Raw genomic sequence first — 24,910 nt, 5'->3', positions numbered from 1 at the left:
ATTTTCATTATATTTTAATCAATGACTAACTTTCATATAAATATTATAACTTTGCTATCAAACTTATTATTATTATTATTATTATTATTATTATTATTATTATTATTATTATTATTACACAAACTAATATAATTCCATAGGTAGGATTAGCTACCGAACCAAATAGAAATTCATTTTTAACAATGATGACTCATCTAATGATTTTTTTAAAAAAATATTAATAGGATGATATATTGGATTGATCTAAGTTAAGTTATTAAATTTTTTATTCAAATTATGAGATCATGATAATTCTATAAAAAAATTAAAATAAAGTATGAAGTTTAATTCCTAACCAACCCAATTTTAAAGGTAAAATTTTAAAAAAATTAAATTAAAAAAGGATAAAAAACTACTTGAATTAATCTAGGTAACCTACCAAACCCGCAACTCGGATCATGAGATTGAAATAACTCCATAAAAGTTTTAAAAAAAAAACTCATGATGTCCAATTTCCAATCAACTCAATGTTGAAAGATGAAATCGAAAAAAAAATCAATTAAAAATGGATAAAAAAAACAACTCAAGTCAACCTGGGTTAACCCATTCAACTTATAACTTGGGTCATGAGAACATGATAAATTTATAAAAAGCAAATAAAAAAATATGAAGCACTATTTCCAATAAATCTAATGTTGAATGTTGAAATCAGAAAAAATAAACTAAATCTATGGGACCAAGATAACTCCATAGAAAACAAATTAAAAAGCAAATATGAAGTCCAATTCCCAAACAACTTGAAATTGTACACTAAAATTGAAAAAAAAAAGTGTGAGTTGTTATAGGGTGAAAACTAAAGATGCACCCTATTAATTTGTTCCAAATCTTCACCATCAAAAGGGTGCATCATGACTTCATCATTCGCATCATGTAACTGATGCCATGTCATGTGCTCGGATATCTTCAGAGACCGATAATTTTTGCAACCTATAAGTGATTAGGAAGTATCTTAGTTTTTATGTATGCGACAAATATCATTCCCCTACCCATATTGGGTTTATACTAAGCATGCCCACAGGCTTTGCACTTGGTTATATTTACTTTTTTATTGTAGTACAACATGAACATGTAAAAATTTGAACGCATATCAATTTTTTAGTTTCTTAGCCAGGAGGTTTCATCATGGATTTTGCAGTGTAAAAGTTTTCTTTGAACCTATTTCCTTCATGTAAAATTCTTTTTACCCATTTGATTATGTTATCATAATCGGTCTCATTTATACCATAATCAAATTTGATGGTAAATAGTTTTGCAATGGCCAATAATTTATTGTGATTTGTGCGTTCATCTCATTATGGCTTATCATAATTTTTTAAAAGTTTAAAAAAACCTAATTGGATCTATATTTGATTCTTTATCAACACGTGAACCCTCGATTGAATAACTATGATTCAATCATGTTGTAGTCATCAGATTTATGACTATTACTGATACACAAACATTGTAATAAGATTTATTAGTCTTACAATTACAACACAATTAATATAATAGATCAATCAATTATGTATTTTCTGCATATTGATTTTAAAACCAAGGTCGATGCTATATTATATCAGAAGTATAGTGAGATTTGTTAACATATATCATGCAGGTCTCCACGTATTGAAGCTACAATTATCCCAAGTGAGGATTGGAAACTTGTATATACTGAATAATATTATATGGTTATTTATATAATGGTAAGGATGTGTGGAATTAAAAGAAACAAGCAAGTTTCTGGAACCAGCTCCAGAAAACGACACCATGTCTCTCTCTTCTCTCTTGTATTTCTCCAAACAGCTCCCTTTATCTCTAAGAGTAATAGTTTCTGGAAACACTTTAAATATTTGAAGAACCAAAATGAAAATCAAAGCAAATCGATGTTGTTTTGCACTCCAAAATAACGTCGATTTGCTCGGATGTTCATAAAATGAACTGTGAAATCAACCTTTATGGTTTAGCCATGTTAGTTGAATGTGCACTGTCACATAAATGTTTTTTACAATGTTTTTAAATTTAACTAAGCCCGGCCCGTTGATATAGCCTCCGGACTAGGTGCAGTTTCGAAGCTAATCAAATAAGGATCAGTGAACCTAGCCCAAAAAACCCTTATAAACATCTTGAAAGAGTGGTTTAAAAATCAGGATGGAAATTTTTTGGATCCTGAAATCATTTTTATCTTAAAAGAAATCTAATACATACCCTTAAAATTTTAATAAATCAATTTCTAAACTCTATAAATTAATCTAAAAACACACAAATTTTTTTTTAATATTAATCTACTTTTTCTATAAACACCTGAGTAACACTCCTCTCGTCAGGAAATGCATATTCACACCAAATTCAACCTTTTCTTGTTTCTCTCACCTCCATTATTTTTTAACGATCCTCTCTCCTCACACAATACATGACTAAAACATAAAAATAAAAAAAATTAAAGTGTAGGGCTAAACAGTTAGAACCTCAATAAATAGGGATAAAAAATAAAAATAAAAAACTTTGAGAAGTAGAACCTCAAAACCCACGCCTCATGAACAGTTAGAAAAGAAAAAACAAGACTGCTTTTCTGTTTATTTCAGTTTCAAATTTGGTTTTTTTAATTTCAATTTGTTTTAGATTATAAAATTAAAATCTATTTTGTCAAATCAAACATTAGTTTATTGTCGGAACTTCTTTTATACCACAAAAACCTCATAGCAATATAATCAAAACAAATTATTAGATGCAAATCCTAGATAACACAATGTTAAGAAAAATAAATGGAAGGATAAATAAAAGGGACAGCAGTTGAATAACGCTCTGTGTAGGAAGCTACAATGTTTTCCCGGTCTCTTTGTAATAAGTGTAACTATTCTAGAATCAACTAAGAAAAAGAAACGAAAAGGCTGAAAAACCCGCCTATCCACATGCTAGCTACCCTACTGCGGCATCATTAATAACCTACACACCACGGAGAGCACTATTTTGCAAAAGACATGAAAATGAAGGGGATGTCTTACAGGCTCTCTCTTTTTTTCACAGTAAGCCCTCACGTCTATCATCAAATCAGAAGTTGCTCCGACCAGACTAGATTCAAGTTCGAAGAAGCCCAAATTAAGATTCTCACCCAGATCATGAAAAAGAATTAATTCCGTAGCCAGCACAAATACGTTGGACTACATTTATCATGTGTCAGAGATGGTTTGTTCAAAACCAAGATTCCAACAAAGCTACCATGGTGACTGGTCATCATTACCTCTTTACATTCCAATCCAAGAAAGAAATTCATTTCTACAAACAACTCAGCCACCATGTAAAGTTATGGCAAAATTTCTGCAGCAACTACAGAATGAAGCAGAGATTTCACAGGGAATAATTTTAGACCGCCATATGGTGTACTGCCAAAACCAAATTCAACAATAGAAATAAGCAAATTTGCCAAATGGCATCTGACATGTAATTTGTCCTGCCTATACTAATTTAACAAAGGGCCCTTGACTATTCTTGTCTATGAACAACTAACAAGAATAGCCCAAGTCAAAATTTTCAAGTTGTTTATTACATTTAAAAGCATAATCAACTAAACAAAGAAAACCAAGAGATGGGCAGAAAAAAGTAGACAGCACAAGCAAATCATTCGAAGCTTAAACTCTTCTACAGTATCTCTTACCTTTTTACCTGCAACATGAAACAAAGGGAGATTATGTTTCCCGCTGCCAGTAGGATGAGGTGAAAAATGATTGAAAAAATGCTCCATTTTCAGCTTCTTGATCATCGTATCTGGGAAGGAGAACAGAGCAACCCTGAAGCATCTGCCCCAACTACTGCAAGATCACAAACAGTACACAGCTGCCCTTCATTGCTTGGTACAAATCGGGAACCACAATACGAGCAAGAGACATCCTTTTGTCCTCGATAAATTGGAACATATGTTGCACCACATACCACAAAAGGATTTCTAAAATCATAGTTCAGCTGAGCAGCATCTGTCATATTCCTCTCTGAAGCTGCCAACACTTGCCTGGCAGACCTTGCCTGGTTCTCGTTCGGGGGGTTTGTCTCCAATAGCCGTCTGGCAAAGTTAGCTGCCGTAGCAAGGTTCTTATTCTTGAAGCAGACAGTCATTGCATTTTGAAGCGCAAGCCTCAAGTGAGGAGCTTGCAGGTTGCAGTGTGTGAAGTAGGCAGCAAGCTCTTGTTGGCGTACTGGATTGTCTTTCATCTCCCTCCTCTTGAGCTCCATTTGCAGACCCAAAACATACTCTTTGACTATAATAATCAATTCCTTGACTTCATCAACTTCCCTCCTCGAGTCAACAACTATCAGAGGAATTGTGTGAAGAATGTTAAGAAAGAGTTTAAGTGCCTCCGTAAATTTCCCAGCTGTCGTGGCTTTGTAACCAGCCTTAAGCTTCTCTTCCAATTGAGAGAAGTTGAAAACCAGAGCTGGAGGGCCCCTAACATTGGGGCTAGCAGACTTGTTCCATCCCCGTTCAACAGCCAGTGAAATCACTGGGGTAGATGAAAATGCACGTAAATAGGTATGGCTGCCTGAGTGAAGATCAAGAAACATGGGTTTTAAAGGCACAAAGTTTTTAATTCCAAGTTGCCTGTTGAGTAGTCGCATGGCAGTGTCGAAATTGCCAGCCGCAGCGTGTTCAGCAGCAAGTGAAGATCTCTGAATCCAAATCTGGCTTACAGGCATACCAGGAGTTGGAGCAACAAAAACTGATGAGCGGGCACTCACAGAAGCCCTTGGTGTGTCTGCCTCGGGAGGTAGCTCCAGATCTTCAAGGTCCCATCCTCCCTCCTCCTCTTCATTTTCTTCAGCTGCTTCCCCATCCTCCAAAATTGCTGTGACATCCCCATTTTGCAAACCAACCGCATCGACCATGTCCAGTTCCTCGCCCCAATCACCATCAGCAGCTTCTTCTTCATCCTCATCAGCACCACCTCTGACCATATTATCCAGCCCACCTTCAAATATACCTTTCATGACTCTCAGAAGAGGCCAATCACCACCACACATAATAGGGGCTGGGGGCATCAGAAGGGATGGTTCTTTACCCTTGGGAAAAGATGGAATATCATCTCCCAACTCAGCTGCTAGACGTTCCACAACATCCTCCAGCCCATGGACCTTAGCTGCGGCATAAGCAAGTGGCAGATGGCCAGCATTCTCCAAGATCTTAACACGTTCTCTGACATCACCCAAGTACAAGGCATTGTGAAACTGACCCATGACATCATTCTTAACTTCAGCAATTCTAAGCATCTTGGACAGCTTTTCCAAATTACCAGTTATGAGATAAAGGAAAGATAACCTCTCAAAATTTTTTGTCCTCTGGTAGGCATATTCAACTATACCTGCATTCCCTTGGCGAAGAGCTTCAACCCCCAACCTATACCAGTGGTCTTTCTCATCAATTTCCTTTGCTGAAGCCACAGCAATCTGAATATTTCCACTCTCTAAAGCCAAATTAAACCTAGTTCTCTCATCTTTCACAAAATGCAGAGCGACTTCTGGGAACCCCTTCTGTTGCAAATAAGCAATCATTGCCTGACCACAAAGCTGTGAGTTCCTTATCATGCTCATAACATGATCATATCTCTTCTTCAGCAGAGACAATTTAAAGATGTATTCTGTAGCATCAATAGCAATAGCCTTATTCTTCCCATCCCGATCTAAGTAAAAGATAGTATTTCCAGAAATCTTAGTGATATATATTGGGACATCAAGGGTTCTAATTATACCACTATCTCCATTAGGCAGGCAGTATTTGATATGATTTAAAGTTGTGTAAATGAAAACACCATTATCATCCCAAGCTCCACTCTTTACACGGATTGTTTCATGGAGGGTGCATTGGTGGACAAGCTTCTTGCTAGCAATGATGATGGCATGTTTGCTTAGCAAGGCAACACTTTCCATGTCATTGGACCAAACAACATACTTGACAAAAGGTGTCTGCAACTCCCCAAGAACAAGCCTCTGCTGGAGATCAAATATGACCACCCTATCCTCTGCCCTGCAAAGCAAGTTACCTGTCCCAGCATAGAATATAGCATCACAACTGATAGGAAGACCACTCTTTTTGACAACTTCATTCTTGAGGTTCTTAACTAGGACTTGATTGCTGCTCTTATCAAGCACAGCAAACCTATTCCGAGCCACAAAGACAGCAGATCCACCAGCACCTCTCTTTGCCTCTGGCACAGCATCACCCCTAGCAATGCTGTCTTTAGGAATGACATATAACTCATAAGATCCTCCATCCACATCCGAGCAGATAAGAACAGCATTTTCTGTAGGACTGTATGAAAGAGTTCTTGGACTTTGATTCAGGCTTGTGGTGCCAGGTCGTCGGATGGGAATTACTTGTGTATCTCTTTGAGTTGAAAACTCAAAAAACCGTAAAAAGCGATCTTTAGTATAGAACAAAGAATCACCACTTAAAGCAAAAGCAGGCCTTTCTCTCTCTAACTTAAAGACAATCATGCCACTGTCATGACCTGCAGCCAGAAGATTCATCTCAGGATGAGATGCAAGGATCCAGAATCGATCATGTTCTCGACGGAAAGTTTGAACACCAGTTCGTTTAGTTACATCCCAGACACGAATGCTTTTATCCTCTGAATTTGATACAATTATATCCTGCTTGGCATGGAACATAACACATGACACATTGTTCATGTGTCCTCTTAACGTGTCCACTTCCCAGGCCTTTGTGTCTGAAAACAAGACAAACAAAACATCTAATTTCATGAGTTTATCCCAAGCAATGCACAGAAAGAAATAGAAGGTGCTAGGTGGTAACAATTTCAGCTATCAAAATAGAATTTAACTACAAATCCTCTAACCACAGCAAACTGCTTAGTAGATTGATATGGATGTCTAATAAGAATGGAAGAGATATAAATCCTGATGCAAGTAAAAAAGCAGTAATTGATAGTTGATAACTTACCATTCATGCGCCACAACTTTACTTGGCGATCATCTGCTCCTGAGACAATCAAAGGTAGTGTTGGGTGGAATGCAGCCCAGTTGACTCCTCTGTCATGGCCCTCCAAAACATACTTAACAACAGCATCAACACCACCAAAAAGATCAGTGTTCATCTGTGTAAGCCTCATGATGTCATCAGCAGGGGACACCGTCTTTTTTCTCAAAGCACCAATATCCCAAACACGAACAGTCTGATCCAGAGATGCAGAAACAACAAGGTCTTCTTTAGGGTGGAATGAGGCACACATCACATAATGATTGTGTCCTGTCAACACAGAAATGCAAGTACGAGACTGCCAGTTCCAAATGCGGATGGTCTGATCATCACTGGCACTCACGATCCATGGGTATTCATGATGAAACTGCACGGTACGAATGTAATCAAGATGTCCAAGAAGTGTAAACAGACACCTATGCAATTTGTAGTTCCAGACTTTAATCTTGTAATCATCACCTGGTCATCAATTTATAGACATAAGCATCCTTTTCACAGAAGCAAAAGGAAGAACAGCAATGTCTCTCAGTCGTTCTAACACAGGACTAGGCGTTAATCCTACTTGAATCTCTAATGATAGGTTTTAAGCATATGATATCTACCCACTTTAATATAATCAACATATATCATTGTGAGGTGGGGGGAAGGGAAGGAAACCTGAATATAAATACCAATGCCCATTTCAGAAGGATGGAAAATCACAACTGTTTTAATCTAAGATACAGCATTATACTCTATCAGTACAGAAAAATTACATCTTTCATCCAATCACAATCCTAAATCCAGTATCTGGATCTTACTTCCACCTTACAGGGGGAGTATAATAATTCCATAAAATCACAAGCAGATCTATTGTAATTTAAAATAAATTAAAAAAAAACAAACATAATTGAACCAATCATTATGATAATCAATCAAAAAACACCAAGACATTGCATAAAATGAGAGAAAACGAGTTCATTACCTCCAGAGACAAAAAGAGGTTGAGATTTATGGAAATGAACACCACGAACAGGGCCATCATGCTCATCAAAGCGATCGATGAGAGTGCCCATACGATAGTCCCATAGCTGGATCACACCACTGTGGAGACTAGCAAGGATCCATGGTCTCTTACTGTGGAAACTCAGCCCCTTCACTCTATTACTCTTGGTCTCAAACTTGGTCAACATCTTCTTCAAACCACCGAAAAAACTACTACTATACACATCATCAAATCAATCAAATAAGTAACAAGCCAATGTCCATACTCACTAAAACAATAAAAAGGGAAAAAGGGAAAAACCTAATTCCAAAGCATATTTCATCAAACCAAATCAAAACAGATCTAAAGAAGAAATGAGTTTCCAATGGTACGATAGAGAAATTGAGTTAGATCTGATTGCGAAGTTAGAGATCACATTAAGAAATCGAATTCGAATCGAATAAAATAGAGACCTGAATGAATCGGATTAGTAAATGAGATTGAAGGGATATTTACCTTTAGATCTGATCAAGAGAAACGGAATCGCATCTGCAATTTGCAAAATTTAAGTGAGAGAGTATAGATTTCTTTTGTTTCACAGGGAGAGGGAGAGGGAGAGGGAGGTAGATCGAGAGAGAGGGTTTCTGTTTTGTCTTGCTTTGTTTTGGAGCTCTCTCTTTATTATTAGAAGGGAATTTTAGATCTGATGAGTCTCGTCGAATAGTGAGTGTGTGTTAAAGAGAAGAAGATATGGAGGGGATTTCCGTAATTTTGAATGGTGGAAATTTGTTGTAATATGATGATGATGCTGTTCAAGGGACTGTTCGCCGTCCGATTATACTCTGTTTGCTGTGATTTTTGAGACAAGGAAATGATAGCCGTTTGATTAGAAATTTGTGGGTTCTCTTTTACTTCTTTTTTTAATAAATATAGACCTGTATATTAAGCAAGATTTAAGACAACGTCAATTGGTGGTCTGGTTCTGTTATTCTTAGTGTTATAATAATCGATACACTGTGACTTTTTTTAATAAAAATTGTACATAATAATTATTTTTGGTTTCAAATATTATTATTAATATTAATATTAGTAAATGTTATGCATATAAATAATAATAATAACCAATAAAGCATACTAAAATCCCATGCAAAATGGCACTTGAGGGTCTGGCTCGGTGGTCAACCGTGTGACTTGTTCCGTCCCCGTTCCGAGTTTGATCCTCTATGTGCACGCTTGTCATACCCGCGGTGTCTTACCTGCTCACTGGGCTTGCAGGATGCTCAGTGAGCCGTGGAAAATAGTCGTGGTGCGCGCAAGCTGGCCCGGACACCCCACGATAATAAAAAAAAATCCCATGCAAAATGCATTTAACTAGTGATCAGCAAAAAAATGATTATTTGGCAATTCGGTAATTTTTTAAAATAATATATTTTTTAAATTATTTTTATATAAAAAAACATTAAAATAATATTTTTATATATTTTTAATGTGTTGATCAAAAATAAAATTCAAACCTTGTTAGCCTCTTAGGGCTTAGAGTAATATTATAATATTCAGCTTGGCTTGTCAAGTAAATTCAATGATTCATTAACTTGAGATCTAATCTAAAATGGGTAAGTGTTTTTTTTTAATTAAAATAATATTATTTTATGGATTTAAAAAAAATAAAAAATTATATTACCTTAGGTTTTAGATTAGATCAAGCTCTGAGTTGATTTTATATCTATGATTAGAGGGAGAGAAAAATAAATTTTATTTTGTTGGAATTTGTTATTAATTACCTAAAGACTCTAAAAAAAACTGGGGTTTCTTATAATATTTTACTATTTATATCAATAATGAAGCACTCGAATATATTTCTTTAATTGTTTTATAACAATTCCACATCATAGTTCGGTCGATTGAGGCACACATGGCAATAGTGCAAGTCACATGATCAAATCTTGTTGGGAGCAGTATTTCCTTCATGGAGATAATGGGCAGACAATGCATTGTTCGCTAGTTATAAGAAAAGAAAAGAAAAAACAGGCTTAGATGAGCGAGCCCTATTTTAATGGACCGTGCAAGTTAGGCCACCCAAGTTTGCCAAGCGCATGACCTGCTTTCACCTTTTTGTTTTTTTTTTTTTTAATTTATATTTAATTACTTTAAAATTAATTAATTTAAAATATATTTTTTTATTAAATTCTTAAATTAGTTAAGAATATATTTGAGATATTATTTAATTCATTCCTTTCAAATTTAGTGAATAACATCAGAAAAGTCTTCTATAATACTAGCAAATGCTTTTATTTTTTTTTGTCCAACATATCATAATCTTTTTTTTTTATTTCATTGGTTAGGTTTCCCGGAAGCTTCTGTTTTTTTATTATATAATTAAGTAAAAAATAATATTTTTTTAAAAAAATGTAGGTTTATGATCCGAGTCGCGGATTTGGCAAGTTAATATAATTTAATCCATGTCAATCCAAAATATTGTCATCTCAATGTTAAAAAAAAAATGACATCTATTTGAAATATTTTTCTTAAGTCAAACCAAGTTTTTACTAGATATTATCAAAGAAATATCATAATGTTTTTTATATGATAATGTCAGATAGTTCCTCATGGTAACACGCGAGTGTTATATTATTTTTATGTTTTTTAATATACTTGTGAAACAATTATTAGAATTTTTTTATATAATTTAATTTTTTTTTAGGATAATAATAAGATGTTATCTAAAAAAATATTTTGGTAAAAAAATATTGGAAAGAAATTGAGCATGTTAATTGGATAAAAAAGTTTTAATTAGAGAGATTACTTTTTATATTTATTTTAAAGCATTCAAATTTTTTAAAGGATGTGTTCTGATTGCTTTTAAGTTTTAGCAAATGAATGATATAGAAAAAAAATTGATTTTTTTATGAGATTAAATATACTAGTAAGAAAAGGAAGAATTTTACTAGCAAATTAGCTTGTTTCAATAAAATTTAAATTATTACTCTTTTTATATAAAATAATTATTTCCATATAATTAAATAAAAATATTGAATGCCTCCTCAAAATATAATATCAGATATCTTAATTTGCATATATTTATTAACTTTGCGACTTAATCTTTAGATAGCAATAACAATTTTTTTAACATTTATTTACATATATAATACTTGATCTATTCTATTAAAATATACATCAAATTTTGAGTTCGCAATAAAAAAAATTATTGTTAGAAAACACAATAAATATATATATATATATATATATATATATATATATAAATTGATCCAAACCAAACAAATCACAAGCTAATGATCTAGTTTTCTTACTAATTATAATCACTTTCTTCTAAACAATCAGTAATCATAATTACAAGTCAAATGAAATTGCACAACTTTTTCATCCCTTGAAGGGGTATATTAAGGTTTTTTTTTTATCATCCACTCTAGTTGGACAATGTTTTATGATGGAGTAATGCACCCATCCAAGAAAGAAAAAACATTCTAAAAAAAAGAAAAAGAAAATAAATGTTAATAGTATACAAGATGAATAATATTGTGCATACTATGGCTTTTTTTTTAATGTTTTCAATAGTTGCTTGCAAAATACTTGTGACATTTTTTATATATAATGGATAGCGATTTATTACATTTCTATGTTTAGTTGTGCAATTTTTTAAATTATAATGTACAAGTACAGTATAAAAAAAAGTTGATGTAATGAATCATTACATGATTAGGAGTAATAAGGATTTAATTACATGAAAAAATTATAATAAGGGATAAACTGTAATTTTCATAAAATACAAGGATCAAAAAAATAAAATAAGGACCAATTTATACATAAAAATAAAATACAAGGACTAGAATAATTTTTAAGGTATAGGGACTAAAATAAAACTTTGTCAAAGCCTTTGATGCACTACTAGAAGTCTAAAAGTTATGGAACCTAACGAGTCTTCTCATTACATAACATTACATATTTAATTACATTTTGTTACGCTAAACATCCTATTAATGTCGGGATTGAGGATATGGTTACCAATGATGAACATGACATTCTTTGTGCATGCTTATGTCCATTGGGGGCAATAATGATTTATTTCATGAAATTTTAGACTAATAAATTCTTTTATTCTGTTTATACAATGTACTATGATGCGGTTTGTATTTTATCTCAATTATAAATTTAAAAATATTTGATTAATCAACATATATCATAGTTTTATACGAATCTCACTTAAAACTCTCTCTTAATTAAGATAAAGCTATAATTTATATCTTTTTAAAAAACTTATTTTTTTTTAAATTAAAACTATACAAACTATTATAATGTCAAACCAAGAGTTATAGCCCTTGGTAATCCGTCCATGTAACCATAAACATTTGAATTCTTTATCAATTAGAAGTGAATTCATAGTTGTATTATTGGAGGGGCAAAATATATAATTTTAATTTTGAGAGGGCTATTTTGTAAAAACACCCTCAAAATATTAACTAGTTTAGAGTGGGAAAGCTTTCAAACTCGTGATATGCCGGGGAGGATGTCAAATTAAGTTTTAAAATAAGAATTTACCAATATATTATGGATGAGTTTTATTGTATTATTTTTTAATTGAGAAATACGAATATGCTATTTATATTTAAAAAAATAAATGTTAAAAAAAAAGATAAATCGATCAATCATGAAAGAGTTATTCATGCTAACATTGAATTGTTAAGCCAATATTGTTTTAAATGCATGCAAATATTTAACAACTATTTTTCTTTTGAATTTATGCAATTTTTTTTTATCCTAGAGGTTATTTTTTTATCAAGAATAAATTATTATTTTTAAATACATTATACATATATAGTTTATTTATATTAAATAAAAAAATTAATTACAATAATCTCTTTGAAACATTATAAAAATACCAAATAATTAAAAAACAACTACTATTTAAAAAAGTTGAACAAAACAATTTAAAAAAAATTAGAGAGAGAAGATATTAATTTAAATTAAAATAAAAGTTAATGTAAACTAAAAAAATACATACAAAAAAGAAGGATATTAATTAAAAGTTTTGTGAAGAAATAGTAACAAAAAAGGAGAGGCTACGTGTTGTTGCCTTGGCATACAAGGCCGTGCGCATGGCTAATTACACGAGTCAAGGCATGCTTAAGTCTAGAAACCTAGGCCCACGTATACATATTTTTCTGTAATCATGTTGTCTAACTCTTTTTATTTTAAAAAATAAATAAATAAAGAAAATAATGTGTCACCTGCTTCTTAGTTTCTAACCACTTGAAGTGGTGGAAACTTGTTAAAAAGTCGAGGTTTTTTTATTTTTTGACTGAAAAGATCTCATTTTCAACCATTCATTTTAAATACCTAAAAACCACTCTAAAAATCTCAACAAACTTATTTATAGTTTTAAAATAGTGAAAACAAAATAAGTTGAAAATCACAAAAATAACTAAAAAACATAAAACTTTCCAAGCATCAATCTATTTTTCCTAGAAAAATGAAAACCAAAACAACCATTACTAAACTCCTCTCATCAAATGAAATTTTTTGACACCTAAATTGGTTATTATGGTTGCTGGAATCACGACAACCAATAGCTTTCTCTCTCTTCCATTATGTTTTAGTAACTTTGTCTTTCATTTCTCAAATCTAGTGATGAAAAATAAATTTTTAAATCAAAATAAAAAATTATCGTGAATTTAAAAGTTGCCGTATATTTATTTTTGTGTTTTACATTTCACTCCACTGTTTTTAATTTAATATTTCTACCACAATTTTAAATTTAATATCATCTGATTAAGCAATAAAAAAAGACAAAAGAAAAGAAAAATATAAAAAAATATAGAGTTACTTCATGAATAATAAAGTATCATGAAAAAAAGACCTAGTTTTTTTAGTAGTTTTATTAATAACAAAAACCAAAACAACTTCATAAACCTAGTTATTTTGTTAATAATAATATTTGTAATTTGTAATATCAGAAAACTTTTTTTTTAAAAGGTGGTGGGCCCAATCACCCTTATATTCGTTGATTTTCATTAGCATTTGCTTCTTTAAATACTACTTTACAGCCCTGGCCTTCCTTCCGGCTATTATATGATTCTGTATTTTTTTTAAACTTCAATGGTTTATATTTTGTAAACCATTATTTCATAATTCTTATATTTTTAATATATATTCTAAAGATAAATGTAACAATATGATTAATAAGTGAGATTGTTTGGATAATTGATAAGTGCAAAAAAATAAATCATTAATCATCACATTTCTAGTATTGATTAATTTATATATGATTGCGATAAGTTAATTAATGAATTGAATTTGAAATTATATTTTTAAGGGTAAGCCCGTTTTACATAATGTGTTCACCGGTAAGGGCGAGTCTATTTATTTTTTTCAATGTTAAGACAAGAGTGCAAGAAGTTTCTATATAATTTCAAATTCATTAAATGATATATTGGCTCACTTTTTAATTTTATTTTACGAGTGTTTGAGATTATTATATTATCATACAATTTTCTAGTAAAAAAGAGTTTATGATTACTCTAAAAAATATTAAAAAAACCTAGACACATGGAATTCTTTTTTTATCTTTTGATTTTTTTATTTGTTATTTCTTTTTAGTTTTAACATTTAACATTGGATTTTATTGATTTTTTTTCAATTTTTTTCTTCTGATTGATTTTGAATTACTATTTATATTTTATTTGAGTTTACTTTCTAAGAAGTTAGTTATCCTGATTATCTCAAATAAATATCTCAATATTTGATTTATGCTCGGTTTTTTCCTTTTCTTTTGGTTTTATATTTAAATGCACTATAAAAAACTTATTGTTGAATTTTGTCATATTTCTCAAATAATATTTAAGGTTTTTTAATAGGAATTTTAACACTTTATTTTTTAATTTTTATGTGCCTATTATGAAAAAATAATGAATATTTAATTAACATAAAATTTATGTTTTTTAAGAATTTTAATATATGTTTATATAGTTTTATCGAATTTATTAATATTTTTTCTTCTATCATATACAAAATACTAATACTTTGTTTGAATATCTCATTTTAAATTTCATGTCAAGACTATAATGGATTTGTTTTTATAAAATAGTGCTTGCAATATGTAAAATATTCATATATTGTGCTGATCATTGGTTTTGTAAATATATTTTTTTCATGTTATTAAATAAAATATAATTTAAAAAAACACAATATCATGTAAGGAGATTTTAAATTTGACCAGTTAGATTTAGTTTCATACAATGCTAAAGAGTTTTTTTTGTGATCAAATACTTTTTATATTAATTTTTTTTAATATAACCCGTAGCATGGGAAGTAACCTAGAAAAAACATAAACTAATAATTTAAATTCAACCGTTTCAAAAAAAGGAAATATATTAATTTCTAAAAATTATGTAGTAACCAAATGAAAATATTATAAAGTAAGAGCATTGAAAAACATAAAATAATAAATTAAATTCAACAACCAAAAGAAGAGAAAGAAATATATTAATTGCTGAAAATTGTGTTTTTTTTTTAATTTAAAAAAAAAACATGTGGACTACTTGATGAATAAGGATATAATGTATATGATGAACATAATAAAATATATAAAAAAAAGATGAAAAAATCATAAAAATAAAAAATTTAAATCCACAAAATAAAAAAATAAATATATTGATGGTCAAAAGATTGATGTTGTATGGTTAATATAAACTTGTGCAACAGCACGCCATTGGCTAATGATCTAGGAGAAAAGGAAAATTAAAGATAAATTATATACTCTCGACATACAGTATTTGTTTTTAACCAAATTCTGTTGATAAAAATATTAACATTTAATTATAAAATCAAATATTAGAATTCTAAAAACTATCAATCACCATCGGGTGAACATACTGGTTTTATTTTAATTATAAAAAATGAATTAATGCATAACCTAAAGAAGTAACACTTCATGTTTCTAAATAATAATGAGATTGCACAAACATATGGTATATGCAAAATAGAAAGAAGAAACAAAAATATAACGTTCAGATAAAATGAAAATTAGTTTTATTTAAATTTTATTTTATAAGAAAAATTAAGTGTATAAAATAATGATGGGTGACCTAGAATAAAAAAAAGAAAAGAAAAAGAAAAGTAAACTCTGAGAGGTATAATTCAACTGATCAGGCTTTAAATTTGCTTTCGAGAAGTCACCAGTTCGAGTTTCACAAATCTCAAGATCACTGAAAGTTTACATGGTTGTGAGCTTTAGGGCCCGTGAGATTAGTCGAGATACATATAAACTGGCCAAAACATCCACGTTAATAATAAAAAAAATACAATGTTAAAAAAAATGTCAATTTATTTTTAATTGTATTTAAAGAAAACTACAATACCATTGAAAAAAGTGAAAAAATAGAAAAAAGAATAAGCATTTTTAAAGTGTGTTTAAAGTAAATATAACACTCTTAAAAAAAGAGAGAGATTATTATTTAAAAGAACTAAAATGTTATTTGATATTTTATTGTTCATATAATAATAAATCATTTTACTATATTTTTTAATTAATTTCATGCCAGGTGTACAATGCTATGCACATTAACAATTTTTTTTTTTTTCAAAATCCAGATGACATATTGTCTGGATATTTTTTTTAAAAAAAATAGAAGGGTAGAAATCATTTCGCTTGCTTCCTTAATTAATAATAAAAAAGGGCTAGGGACGTACATGTCGGCATGCTATGGTAGGCCAAGTGCAATGCTTGACCCTTTCATGTCTTTTTTTTTTTTTTTTAATTTTGGTTCTTGTTTAGTACTCCGAGAAAAACTCACAAAAAAATACTTACTTTTTTACTTTTGATATGATTCTAAAATACCATTATATATTTTATTTGAATTTTACTAAATTGTTCTGGCAATTATTATGTATATATTTAAAAATAATAGTTCAAGAAAATTCAATTCACATTATTTATTATTCGTAAAATTTTTAAATATATTTTTAACGTAATTTTATCCCATTTATAATATTTTTAACTTTCAATCATTCATAAAATATGAACATAGTATTTTGATAAATATTTTTAAAATTACTTTAATAATTATAAAATATTTGATTTTTTAATCAAATAATGAATGTGTTATATATATTGAGTTTTTTTTTCTTTCCTGCATATATAAATTCTAGGATCATATTCATTATGCATTGCATAGAAGCGAAAGGAATACAAGTGGGACTAGAAAGTGTCAAAGCAAGAGTTGATCCACTGAGGCACTTGAGGTTCTAGCTAAGCGGTAGGGTTTAAGTTTTATTATACATGCTTGTCATTCTCGTAATATTTTATATATTTATTGGATTTGCAGGATATTTAATAGATTTGGAAATTAGTTGTGGGGCGTGTAAGCTGACCCGGATATCTCGGGTTACCAACAAAAATAAAAAAAAAAGTTGATCAACTGAGTCTTTTTTTATGCAAATTATTTATCATCAATAATTTCTTCCCTATATTCGAGTGGTAGTTATGGCTGCTGATTATTTAAATTAAAATAAATGGCAGTTATTTTATAATGTTCGGAGCAATTATGCTAAGAGTTTATATATATATATATATATATATATATATATATATATATATATATATTATTTTTTATATTTTCAAATTATTTTAATATATTAATATTAAAAATAAATTTTAAAAAATAAAAAAAATATCATTTCTATTTATTTTTAAATAAAAATCATTTTAAAAGATAACCACACTAGCTTACTTTAAACGTGGAAACAGAATTGAACTCAAGTGGAAGATTACAATTGCAAGTTGATGACAATATGGATGGGTGAGAGTGCTCGTAAGCTTCCTTCCAGCATGCTTCACTATTAAAAGAAAGACTTACGCTGGTCAACGACGACGAAGCCGACCATTTCTGCCTATAGTTTAACGCGTGTTTCATTCTTTCATGCCTGAAAGATAACAAGAAAGAATCCAGAGCTGCAAATTCCCGAAAAAATCGAAAGCCAGTGATGGGTACTGTCAAGCTTGGAGAGAACATGGAGATCAAAGAAGTGGTTATCCAGAAAGCATGCTCAATGGCCATGAATGCTCACAAATCTCCAGAGAAGCAATATCTTTCTAAAAAGATTAAAACTTCATCATCTGAAGTTGTCTTTAGCTTTCCTGGATCTTGGTCTGTAAATGATTGGTTTACTGGAACTTCCTTTGGAGAAACGAAGATGGATCCTCAGCTCTTTCCTTCTCTCAAATATGTTGGTCTTGATGTAACTGCTACTGTAAACGAAGTCTTTCTCAATAGATTCAAAGCAGTTTTGGCTAATCCACAGTTCCAAATTGAGGTATCTGAATCCACTTTCTTGTCATTTATGTTATTATAATCAGTTGTGGATTTTCTTTTTTTAGGGAATATATTTCTTTCTTTCTTTCTTTCCCTTTTTTTGTGTGTTTGTTCATCAATTTTTCCTTGTGGATATGATGCTAATGTGTGAAGAATTTTTAGGTTCTACAACTGCATCTGTATTCTTGATTGAAAACCTTCTGAGAAGCTAATTGAATTCCATGAGAAGAAGTACAAATTGATAAGATTTACATGTGTTAAATGGAAACTGATGGAAATTAGAATATAATTAACGAGAAAAAATTAAAATAATTGCTGAATCGTAAGAAATTAACTTCGATCTGATGCTGGTTTTCAATTTTCTTAGGTGGAAAAAGCTGCGACAGACAGGAGGCAAATTGTATTTACAGGCCACTCTTCAGGAGGGGCAATTGCCATACTGGCAACAATTTGGTTCTTGGAAGAGCAAATTAGAAAAAGCTCCAACTGGATTGCGCCACTCTGTCTGACTTTTGGATCTCCACTTGTTGGTGATCGCATTATAAACCTTGCACTTAGGCGTGAAAACTGGTCTCGCTACTTTGTGAATTTCGTTATGAGATGCGACATTGTTCCTCAGATTTCACTCAGTCCACTCTCTTCCATTAATCAAAAACTGCAGCAAGTTCTTGATTACTTTAATCAAAAAGCGCAACAACCTCCTAATGAAGCTCCAGCTTTCTATGAAACTGTGGTGAAAAATGCATCGTCTGTTGCTAATTATGCTGCCTGTAAGATCATGGGGAGCACGAATCCTTTATTGGAGACTATATCAAGTTTCATTGAACTGAGTCCTTACAGACCCTTAGGGACCTATGTTTTCTGCACAGGAAATGGGAAACTTGTTGTCTCAAGTAACCCAGATGCTGTGCTGCAAGTACTGTACTATGCCTCCCAGTTGAGCACTGGAGAAGCAAGAGAAAAAGTGAAAGTTGCCCAAACAAGCCTAAGAGATCATTTGAACTACGGAAATGACTTGCAAGAATACTTAAAAATGTCAATTGTAACATGTTTATATCAGCATCATCCAGAAGCACTTCCGTTATCTTCGAATGTTGGAAATGTTGAGCGGGGGAGAGTTGATGTGGCCTTGAATGACCTAGGCCTGGTAAGTTCTTTCAATCCCTGCTAAGTTTGTACTCAATTTCATATATATGTTCACTCCTCACAGCTTGGTTTGATTTATCCTAGCAAATTTTAGCTGGTTATAAGTTTCAGTACATAGGAAATAACAATACCAAACTTGGAATGCTTAAATTTCTGCTGAAACTGGACATAAAATTGCGGTTAGTTGATGCCCACAAATTTTATAAATGCTAAGTGTTTGGGATTCCAGAGTGAAAGAGCCAGACTGTGCATTCATGCTGCTGAAGCGTTAGAGAAGCAGAAGTTGAGGAACCAGGCATCAATTGAAGAAAAGCAGAAAGATATTGAGAAATGTTTAGATAAGCTAGAAGCGTACAAAAAGAAGTGTGCACTCAAAGTTGGCTATTATGATGCCTTCAAGAGTTCAGAACAAAAGGAGGATTTCCATGCTAATGTAGAGAGGCTTGAGCTAGCAGGTATATGGGATGAAATAATAGAAATGCTGAAAAGGAATGAACTCCCCGATGAGTTTGAGGGCCGGAAGACATGGATAGATCTTGGTACCAGGTATCGTCGCATTGTTGAACCCTTGGATATTGCTAATTACTATCGACACCTCAAGAATGAAGACACAGGGCCCTATATGGGAAAGGGCAGGCCGAGACGGTATAAATGCACCCAAAGATGGCGTGAGCATGCTGAGCGATTGCCGCATGAAGTTCCAGGATCCTGTTTTTGGGCCGAGGTAGAGGAACTGTGCATTAAAACAAGCTGCCAGGGAATTAAAGAAAGCATTTCTCACCTAAATACCAAAGTCAAAAAGTGGATTAAAGATGGGGAACTGGGTGTTGATGTTCTGTTGGAGAATTCAACCTTTAAGAAATTGCTGAAACAACATTTCCTGACAAACTTTTCTCAGGATCTTGACCTAAGGAAGGAGTTGCATGTGCAGGGATTTGCAGATGCGTAACTAATGTTATTCCGAGCCTTGTACACACCTGAGCAAGAACTTTATCTGTATTAGATATTTTATTGTTATCTGTTCCACCCTGCAAAATAGTGTGAAATAAAATGCTTTTTTGATCAATAATAAAGGCAGAAATGAAATTTCAGCTCTTAAAAGCCTGCTTAAACAAGTTCATTTACCAGTTCTGAGATACAGGCCATCACCTGCAATTACTTATTTTGTTCTAATCCTTCAGTAGTAGCCCTTCTGCCGACAGGAGAGAAGTGCAAAACATCTCGACCAGACGAGGAACTGAATTACACTCCTATTCAAAGGGAAAATGACATCCTTGATCGAGTGATCATGGTAGATTAGCTTCGGAACCAAGAAATTCAAATCGACAACAGAGTATAAATCAATTTGTATCGATTAGTTCTGCGTGGACTTACAAGTCCTGCATGGGAGGAATTCGCTTCCTCCCCTAGTCCCCTGCCAACCTCGTTTGACTTCTACTCGGCAGAAACCAAACACAACATCATGGAGAGTTGTATCCCACTCAATGAAATAAAATAAAAACATAGCAAATGTCAAATATTAGAGGATAAGAAATTTGTGACTGCAAAGAAGAAATCTGGTGAAATTTGCTTGATTGCCTGCCTAATAGATGCCGATCCGTCATCATGAATATTTTTACATGCTGGATTTCATGAAAACAATGTCTGGTCAGCGGTGCAAGGAATAAAAGTAATCAAGTAAAAGCATCAACATTACAGAAATCATATTCCTATCATCAGATCATCCACCCACTTCCAATTTGGCTAATTCAATATGGTTGTGAAGATGTGAAATTCCTAGTGGGGGATGCTAGGATGTTCGAGCTGTATGGATATTAGTCTCCAAAAACCAGGCATATTTTTGTTCCCTTATCCTCACTCAAGCTTCTAACCTCCAATTGGAATGCCTTAATTGGATCAAACTCCAACTATTTAACTTGTTGCAACCCAGTCGCCTCAAGGACCTGAAGAATTCCGGTAGATAATGTTTCAATTTCATATGCATTTAGTTTATTTTTACGTTTTAAAAATATTTTTTAAAAAATTGAATTTTTTTAATTTTTTATTAATATTTTTTGGTGTTTTTATATTGTTTTGAAGTGTTACTGATATTAAAAATAATTTTTAAAAAATAAATAAAATATATTTTTAATATATTTTCAAGTTAAATATACTTTCAAAAAATAAGTATTTTACACTTTCAAATATCGTATTACTTGCATACCGTATCAAATAAGTTCAAAAAAGTAAAAGAGGAGAAGGAGAAGGCGTTGTAGAAGGCATGTGTTCCAAAACCAAAACAAGAAGAAAAGAATCTAAGGTCTAAATTTCTGAAGCTTCAAGTTCTTTGTAAACCTCAAAAGCTGCAAATTTGACTAGAATAAAAAGAGCTCATGGGCACCCTTAAGATTGGAGAGGTCTTGGAGATCAACAAACAAGTCATCAAGACAGCGTGTTGATGTTCATGAAGGCTCACAAATCTCCAGAGAAACATTATCTCTCTAAAAAGATTAACGAATCATCGTTTATTTTTAGCTTTCCTGGTTCTTGGACCTTCCAGCTATTCCCTTCCCTCAAATATACAGGTCTTGATGAAACTGCTACATGCGATGAAGCTTTTCTCAAAAGATCCAAAGCAGTTTTGGCTAATCAAACACTTCAAAAATGATGTATCTGAGTCCACTATATTCTGGCCATTTGATTTCCGTTTTGTTACTATCAGTTGTGATTTTCCTTTAGATATCCTAAATCTTTCCATGTAAATGTATATGTATTTTATTATTTATTATTATTTTTTGGTAATTTCCATGCATATATGTTTTGTTATTTTCATCCAATCTCATAATTGTTTGATGGTTATGGTTATTGGCTTTGAAATTCATTTCACTTTCCTTGTGGTGATGGCATGTAAAATGTAAGATGCTAGTTGAGTTCTTCTATGGGAAAAATAGTTGCTGATACGATTGACAACAGTGTTATTTGGGAAACTGATCAACGTAGGAAAATGTAGAATTACGGACAGCACATAGCTATCAACATGAAAAACCAACTCCAGGGTGTTGTTGGTTTTCCAATCTTCTCAGGTAGAAAAAGCTGTGACTCGCAGGAAGCAAGTTGTGTTTGCAGGCCACACTTCAGGAGGGGGCTATTGCCATCCTGGCAACAATTTGGTTCTTGGAACTGTACGTTCAACAAGGCTCTAAAGATACATCTCCTCTCTGTTTTACTTTTGGTTCTCCCCTTGCTGGCGATCGCACCATGAGCCATGCGCTTAGGCGTGAAAAATGGTCTCGCTAATTTTCTGAATTTTGTTACAAGATATGACATTGGCCCTCCCTCGGATTTCACTCACTCTTCTCTCAGCTATTGAGCAACAGCTGCAGCAGGTTCTTGATTTTTTCAATCCAAAATCCAAATTTTACAAGCAAGAGCATGCGGATCAAGTTCCAGGTTTCTTTGTTATTGTGATGGAAAATGCATCGTCTGTTGCTAGCTATGCTGCCTGTAAAACCATGGGGAGCACAAACCTGCTTTTAGAGACTCTATCAAGCTTCATTAAATTAAGTCCCTACACAGCCTTAGGGACCTATGTCTTCTGTAATAGGAAACTTGTTGTCGAAAGTAATCCAGATGCCATTTTGCAAATACTGTTCAATTCTTCTCAGTTAAGCACCGTAGAAGAAAAGGTGACAGTTGCCAGCGGAAGTCTAAGAGATCACTTGAACTACAAAAGCAAATTGTATCTGGTTTTGATCATGGTCATCTAGAAGCACTTGTATTGTCTTTAAGTTGATAATGCCTCAGGTGGGCTAGGCCAGGTAAGTTTTGCTTCTTTGCTCCTCACATGATCGGTCGTCAAAAAGATGGTTAATTATCACGCTTAATTTATCTGGATACACAGGAAGTAACAGTGAGTTGGAATCCACAAAATTTGCTGAAATTGGACATATAAGTTTCAATAGCAATCATGACTGACTGATGACCGCAGCTTGTAATGGTGTCTTTTATTTGGTATGCCAGAGCGACAGGGCCAGACTCTGTATTAGCGCCGCTAAAGAACTAGAGAAGCAGAAGCTGAGGAACCAGGCTGTAATCGACGAAAAGAAGAGAGATATTGAGGAAAAAATACAGAAGCTAGAAGCATACAAAAGCAACTGCGAACTTAGCAAAAGCTGCTATGATGAAGAAGATTTCCATGCTAATCTAGAGAGGCTTGAGCTAGCAGGTATATGGGGCGAGATAATTGAAATACTGAAGCGATGTAAACTCCCCGATGAGTTTGAGTGCCAGGAGGCATGGATAGATCTTGGTACCAGGTATCGCCGCGTTGTTGAACCCTTGGTTATCGCTACTTACTATCGACACCTCAAGAATGAAGACACGGGACCCTATATGCTTAAGGGAAGACCAAAACGGTATAAATGCACACAGAATCCTGTTTTTTGGAAGAGGTAGAGGAGCTCTGCATTAAAAATGGCAGCCAAGGAATCAAAGAAAGCATCACGACACTCAGATACAAAGTTGAAAAGTGGATTCAATATGGGGAACTAGGTGAGGATTTTCGGTTTGAGAATTCGACCTTCAAGAAATTGCTAGGTGAACATTCCTTACCAATATAGATCAGGACATTACGGGGCCAAGGAAAGACGTGAACATGCAGGAACGACTTTCAGGTGTGTAACTTGTCTTGTTGGGAGCCTCGTGCATTCTTGAGCTTAGACTCTTGGTATGTGTCTTACATCTGGTGGATTTCTGTTCCACATTGCAATATTGTCTGTAATAATTTGCTTTAGGTCAAATATGCGAAAAGAAATCAGTTGTCAGCACCTCCTTAAACATGTGCAATTGCTTTCTCTGATCCACCATACATGACCAGCAACCACTTGCATATAAAAGAAACAGAAAACTGGAAATGCCTAATTGCCTATGGAGGGCTAATCCTTCCGGTATAGCCCTCCTTCTGACTGGCGAGAACTGACAACTGCAAACAATCTGACAATAAACCCCATTGAAAAGCAGAATTACACTCCTATCTGAAGGGAAACCATCATACCGAATCAATTCAGAATAGTTTGCTGGGAACTGGGAGGGATTCCAGTCCTGTGATAGTTGAGCATGCCACTATCCTGTTCCTGCCTGCCACACCATTATTTCCTACTTCGGTCAAACTCCTCTCCCCCTTTCCTCGTTTCCTCTACCTTCAATATTTGCCAAAAAACAAACGCAACAGCTGGAGTGTTCCTTTCCAAATCAATGTAGACAAAATCTAGAAAAAGCTGGATAGCGAGGACAAAGCGAACTCAGTGGTTCAAAAGCTGAAACCCTCTGAATATGAAATCAAACACAAGTAGATATTAAGAAGGAGAACTCTAAAATACAAGATAATGGAAAAACTAATCAGAATTGTACTACAAATGTTTCCATCTACTTCTGTGGTTTGTACCATATATTTTTTCGTAGGGAGACTTGAAGATGTTAAAAATTGATTGTTTCTGATGC

General features: G+C 32.6%; 2 protein-coding genes and 1 pseudogene across 3 annotated transcripts; 2 read left to right on the top strand and 1 right to left on the bottom strand.

The window, feature by feature from the left end:
* Nucleotides 1–3,393: 3,393 nt before the first annotated feature.
* Nucleotides 3,394–8,693, bottom strand: LOC133678516 (coatomer subunit alpha-1-like). 2 transcript variants are annotated; one of them, XM_062100830.1, is made up of 4 exons: nt 8,478–8,693; nt 7,962–8,197; nt 6,962–7,456; nt 3,394–6,728 (listed from the first exon to the last, which is right to left on the bottom strand). In XM_062100830.1, the coding sequence occupies exons 2-4, from the start codon at nt 8,167–8,169 to the stop codon at nt 3,769–3,771; spliced, it is 3,663 nt and encodes a 1,220-aa protein (XP_061956814.1). In that variant the 5' UTR covers nt 8,170–8,197; nt 8,478–8,693; the 3' UTR covers nt 3,394–3,768. The 2 variants fall into 2 exon arrangements, with proteins under 2 accessions (XP_061956814.1, XP_061956815.1); XM_062100831.1 differs by having other exon boundaries at nt 7,962–8,194.
* Nucleotides 8,694–17,729: 9,036 nt separating this feature from the next.
* On the top strand, nt 17,730–20,533 carry LOC133678635 (protein EDS1L-like). The gene is made up of 3 exons (XM_062101026.1): nt 17,730–18,287; nt 18,654–19,433; nt 19,662–20,533. Exons 1-3 carry the CDS (start codon nt 17,958–17,960, stop codon nt 20,379–20,381), a joined length of 1,830 nt encoding a protein of 609 aa, XP_061957010.1. The 5' UTR covers nt 17,730–17,957; the 3' UTR covers nt 20,382–20,533.
* A 1,149-nt stretch (nt 20,534–21,682) lies between these two features.
* LOC133677862 (protein EDS1L-like) lies at nt 21,683–24,247 on the top strand (annotated as a pseudogene).
* The last annotated feature ends 663 nt before the right edge of the window (nt 24,248–24,910 follow it).

The sequence above is a fragment of the Populus nigra genome, chromosome 18, assembly GCF_951802175.1.
Source record: "Populus nigra chromosome 18, ddPopNigr1.1, whole genome shotgun sequence".
NCBI lineage: Eukaryota > Viridiplantae > Streptophyta > Magnoliopsida > Malpighiales > Salicaceae > Populus > Populus nigra.
Note: the sequence above shows the minus strand (reverse complement) of the source record. Positions and strands in the feature narration are given on the sequence as shown.

Coding starts and splice junctions, on each gene's coding strand:
- LOC133678635 (XM_062101026.1), top strand. CDS start 17,958: ATGGGTACTGTCAAGCTTGGAGAGAACATGGAGATCAAAGAAGTGGTT. Junction 18,288..18,653: donor ATCCACAGTTCCAAATTGAG/GTATCTGAATCC, acceptor CAATTTTCTTAG/GTGGAAAAAGCTGCGACAGA. Junction 19,434..19,661: donor CCTTGAATGACCTAGGCCTG/GTAAGTTCTTTC, acceptor TTGGGATTCCAG/AGTGAAAGAGCCAGACTGTG.
- LOC133678516 (XM_062100830.1), bottom strand. CDS start 8,169: ATGTTGACCAAGTTTGAGACCAAGAGTAATAGAGTGAAGGGGCTGAGT. Junction 7,457..7,961: donor ACCTCTTTTTGTCTCTGGAG/GTAATGAACTCG, acceptor ATTGATGACCAG/GTGATGATTACAAGATTAAA. Junction 6,729..6,961: donor AAAGTTGTGGCGCATGAATG/GTAAGTTATCAA, acceptor TCTTGTTTTCAG/ACACAAAGGCCTGGGAAGTG.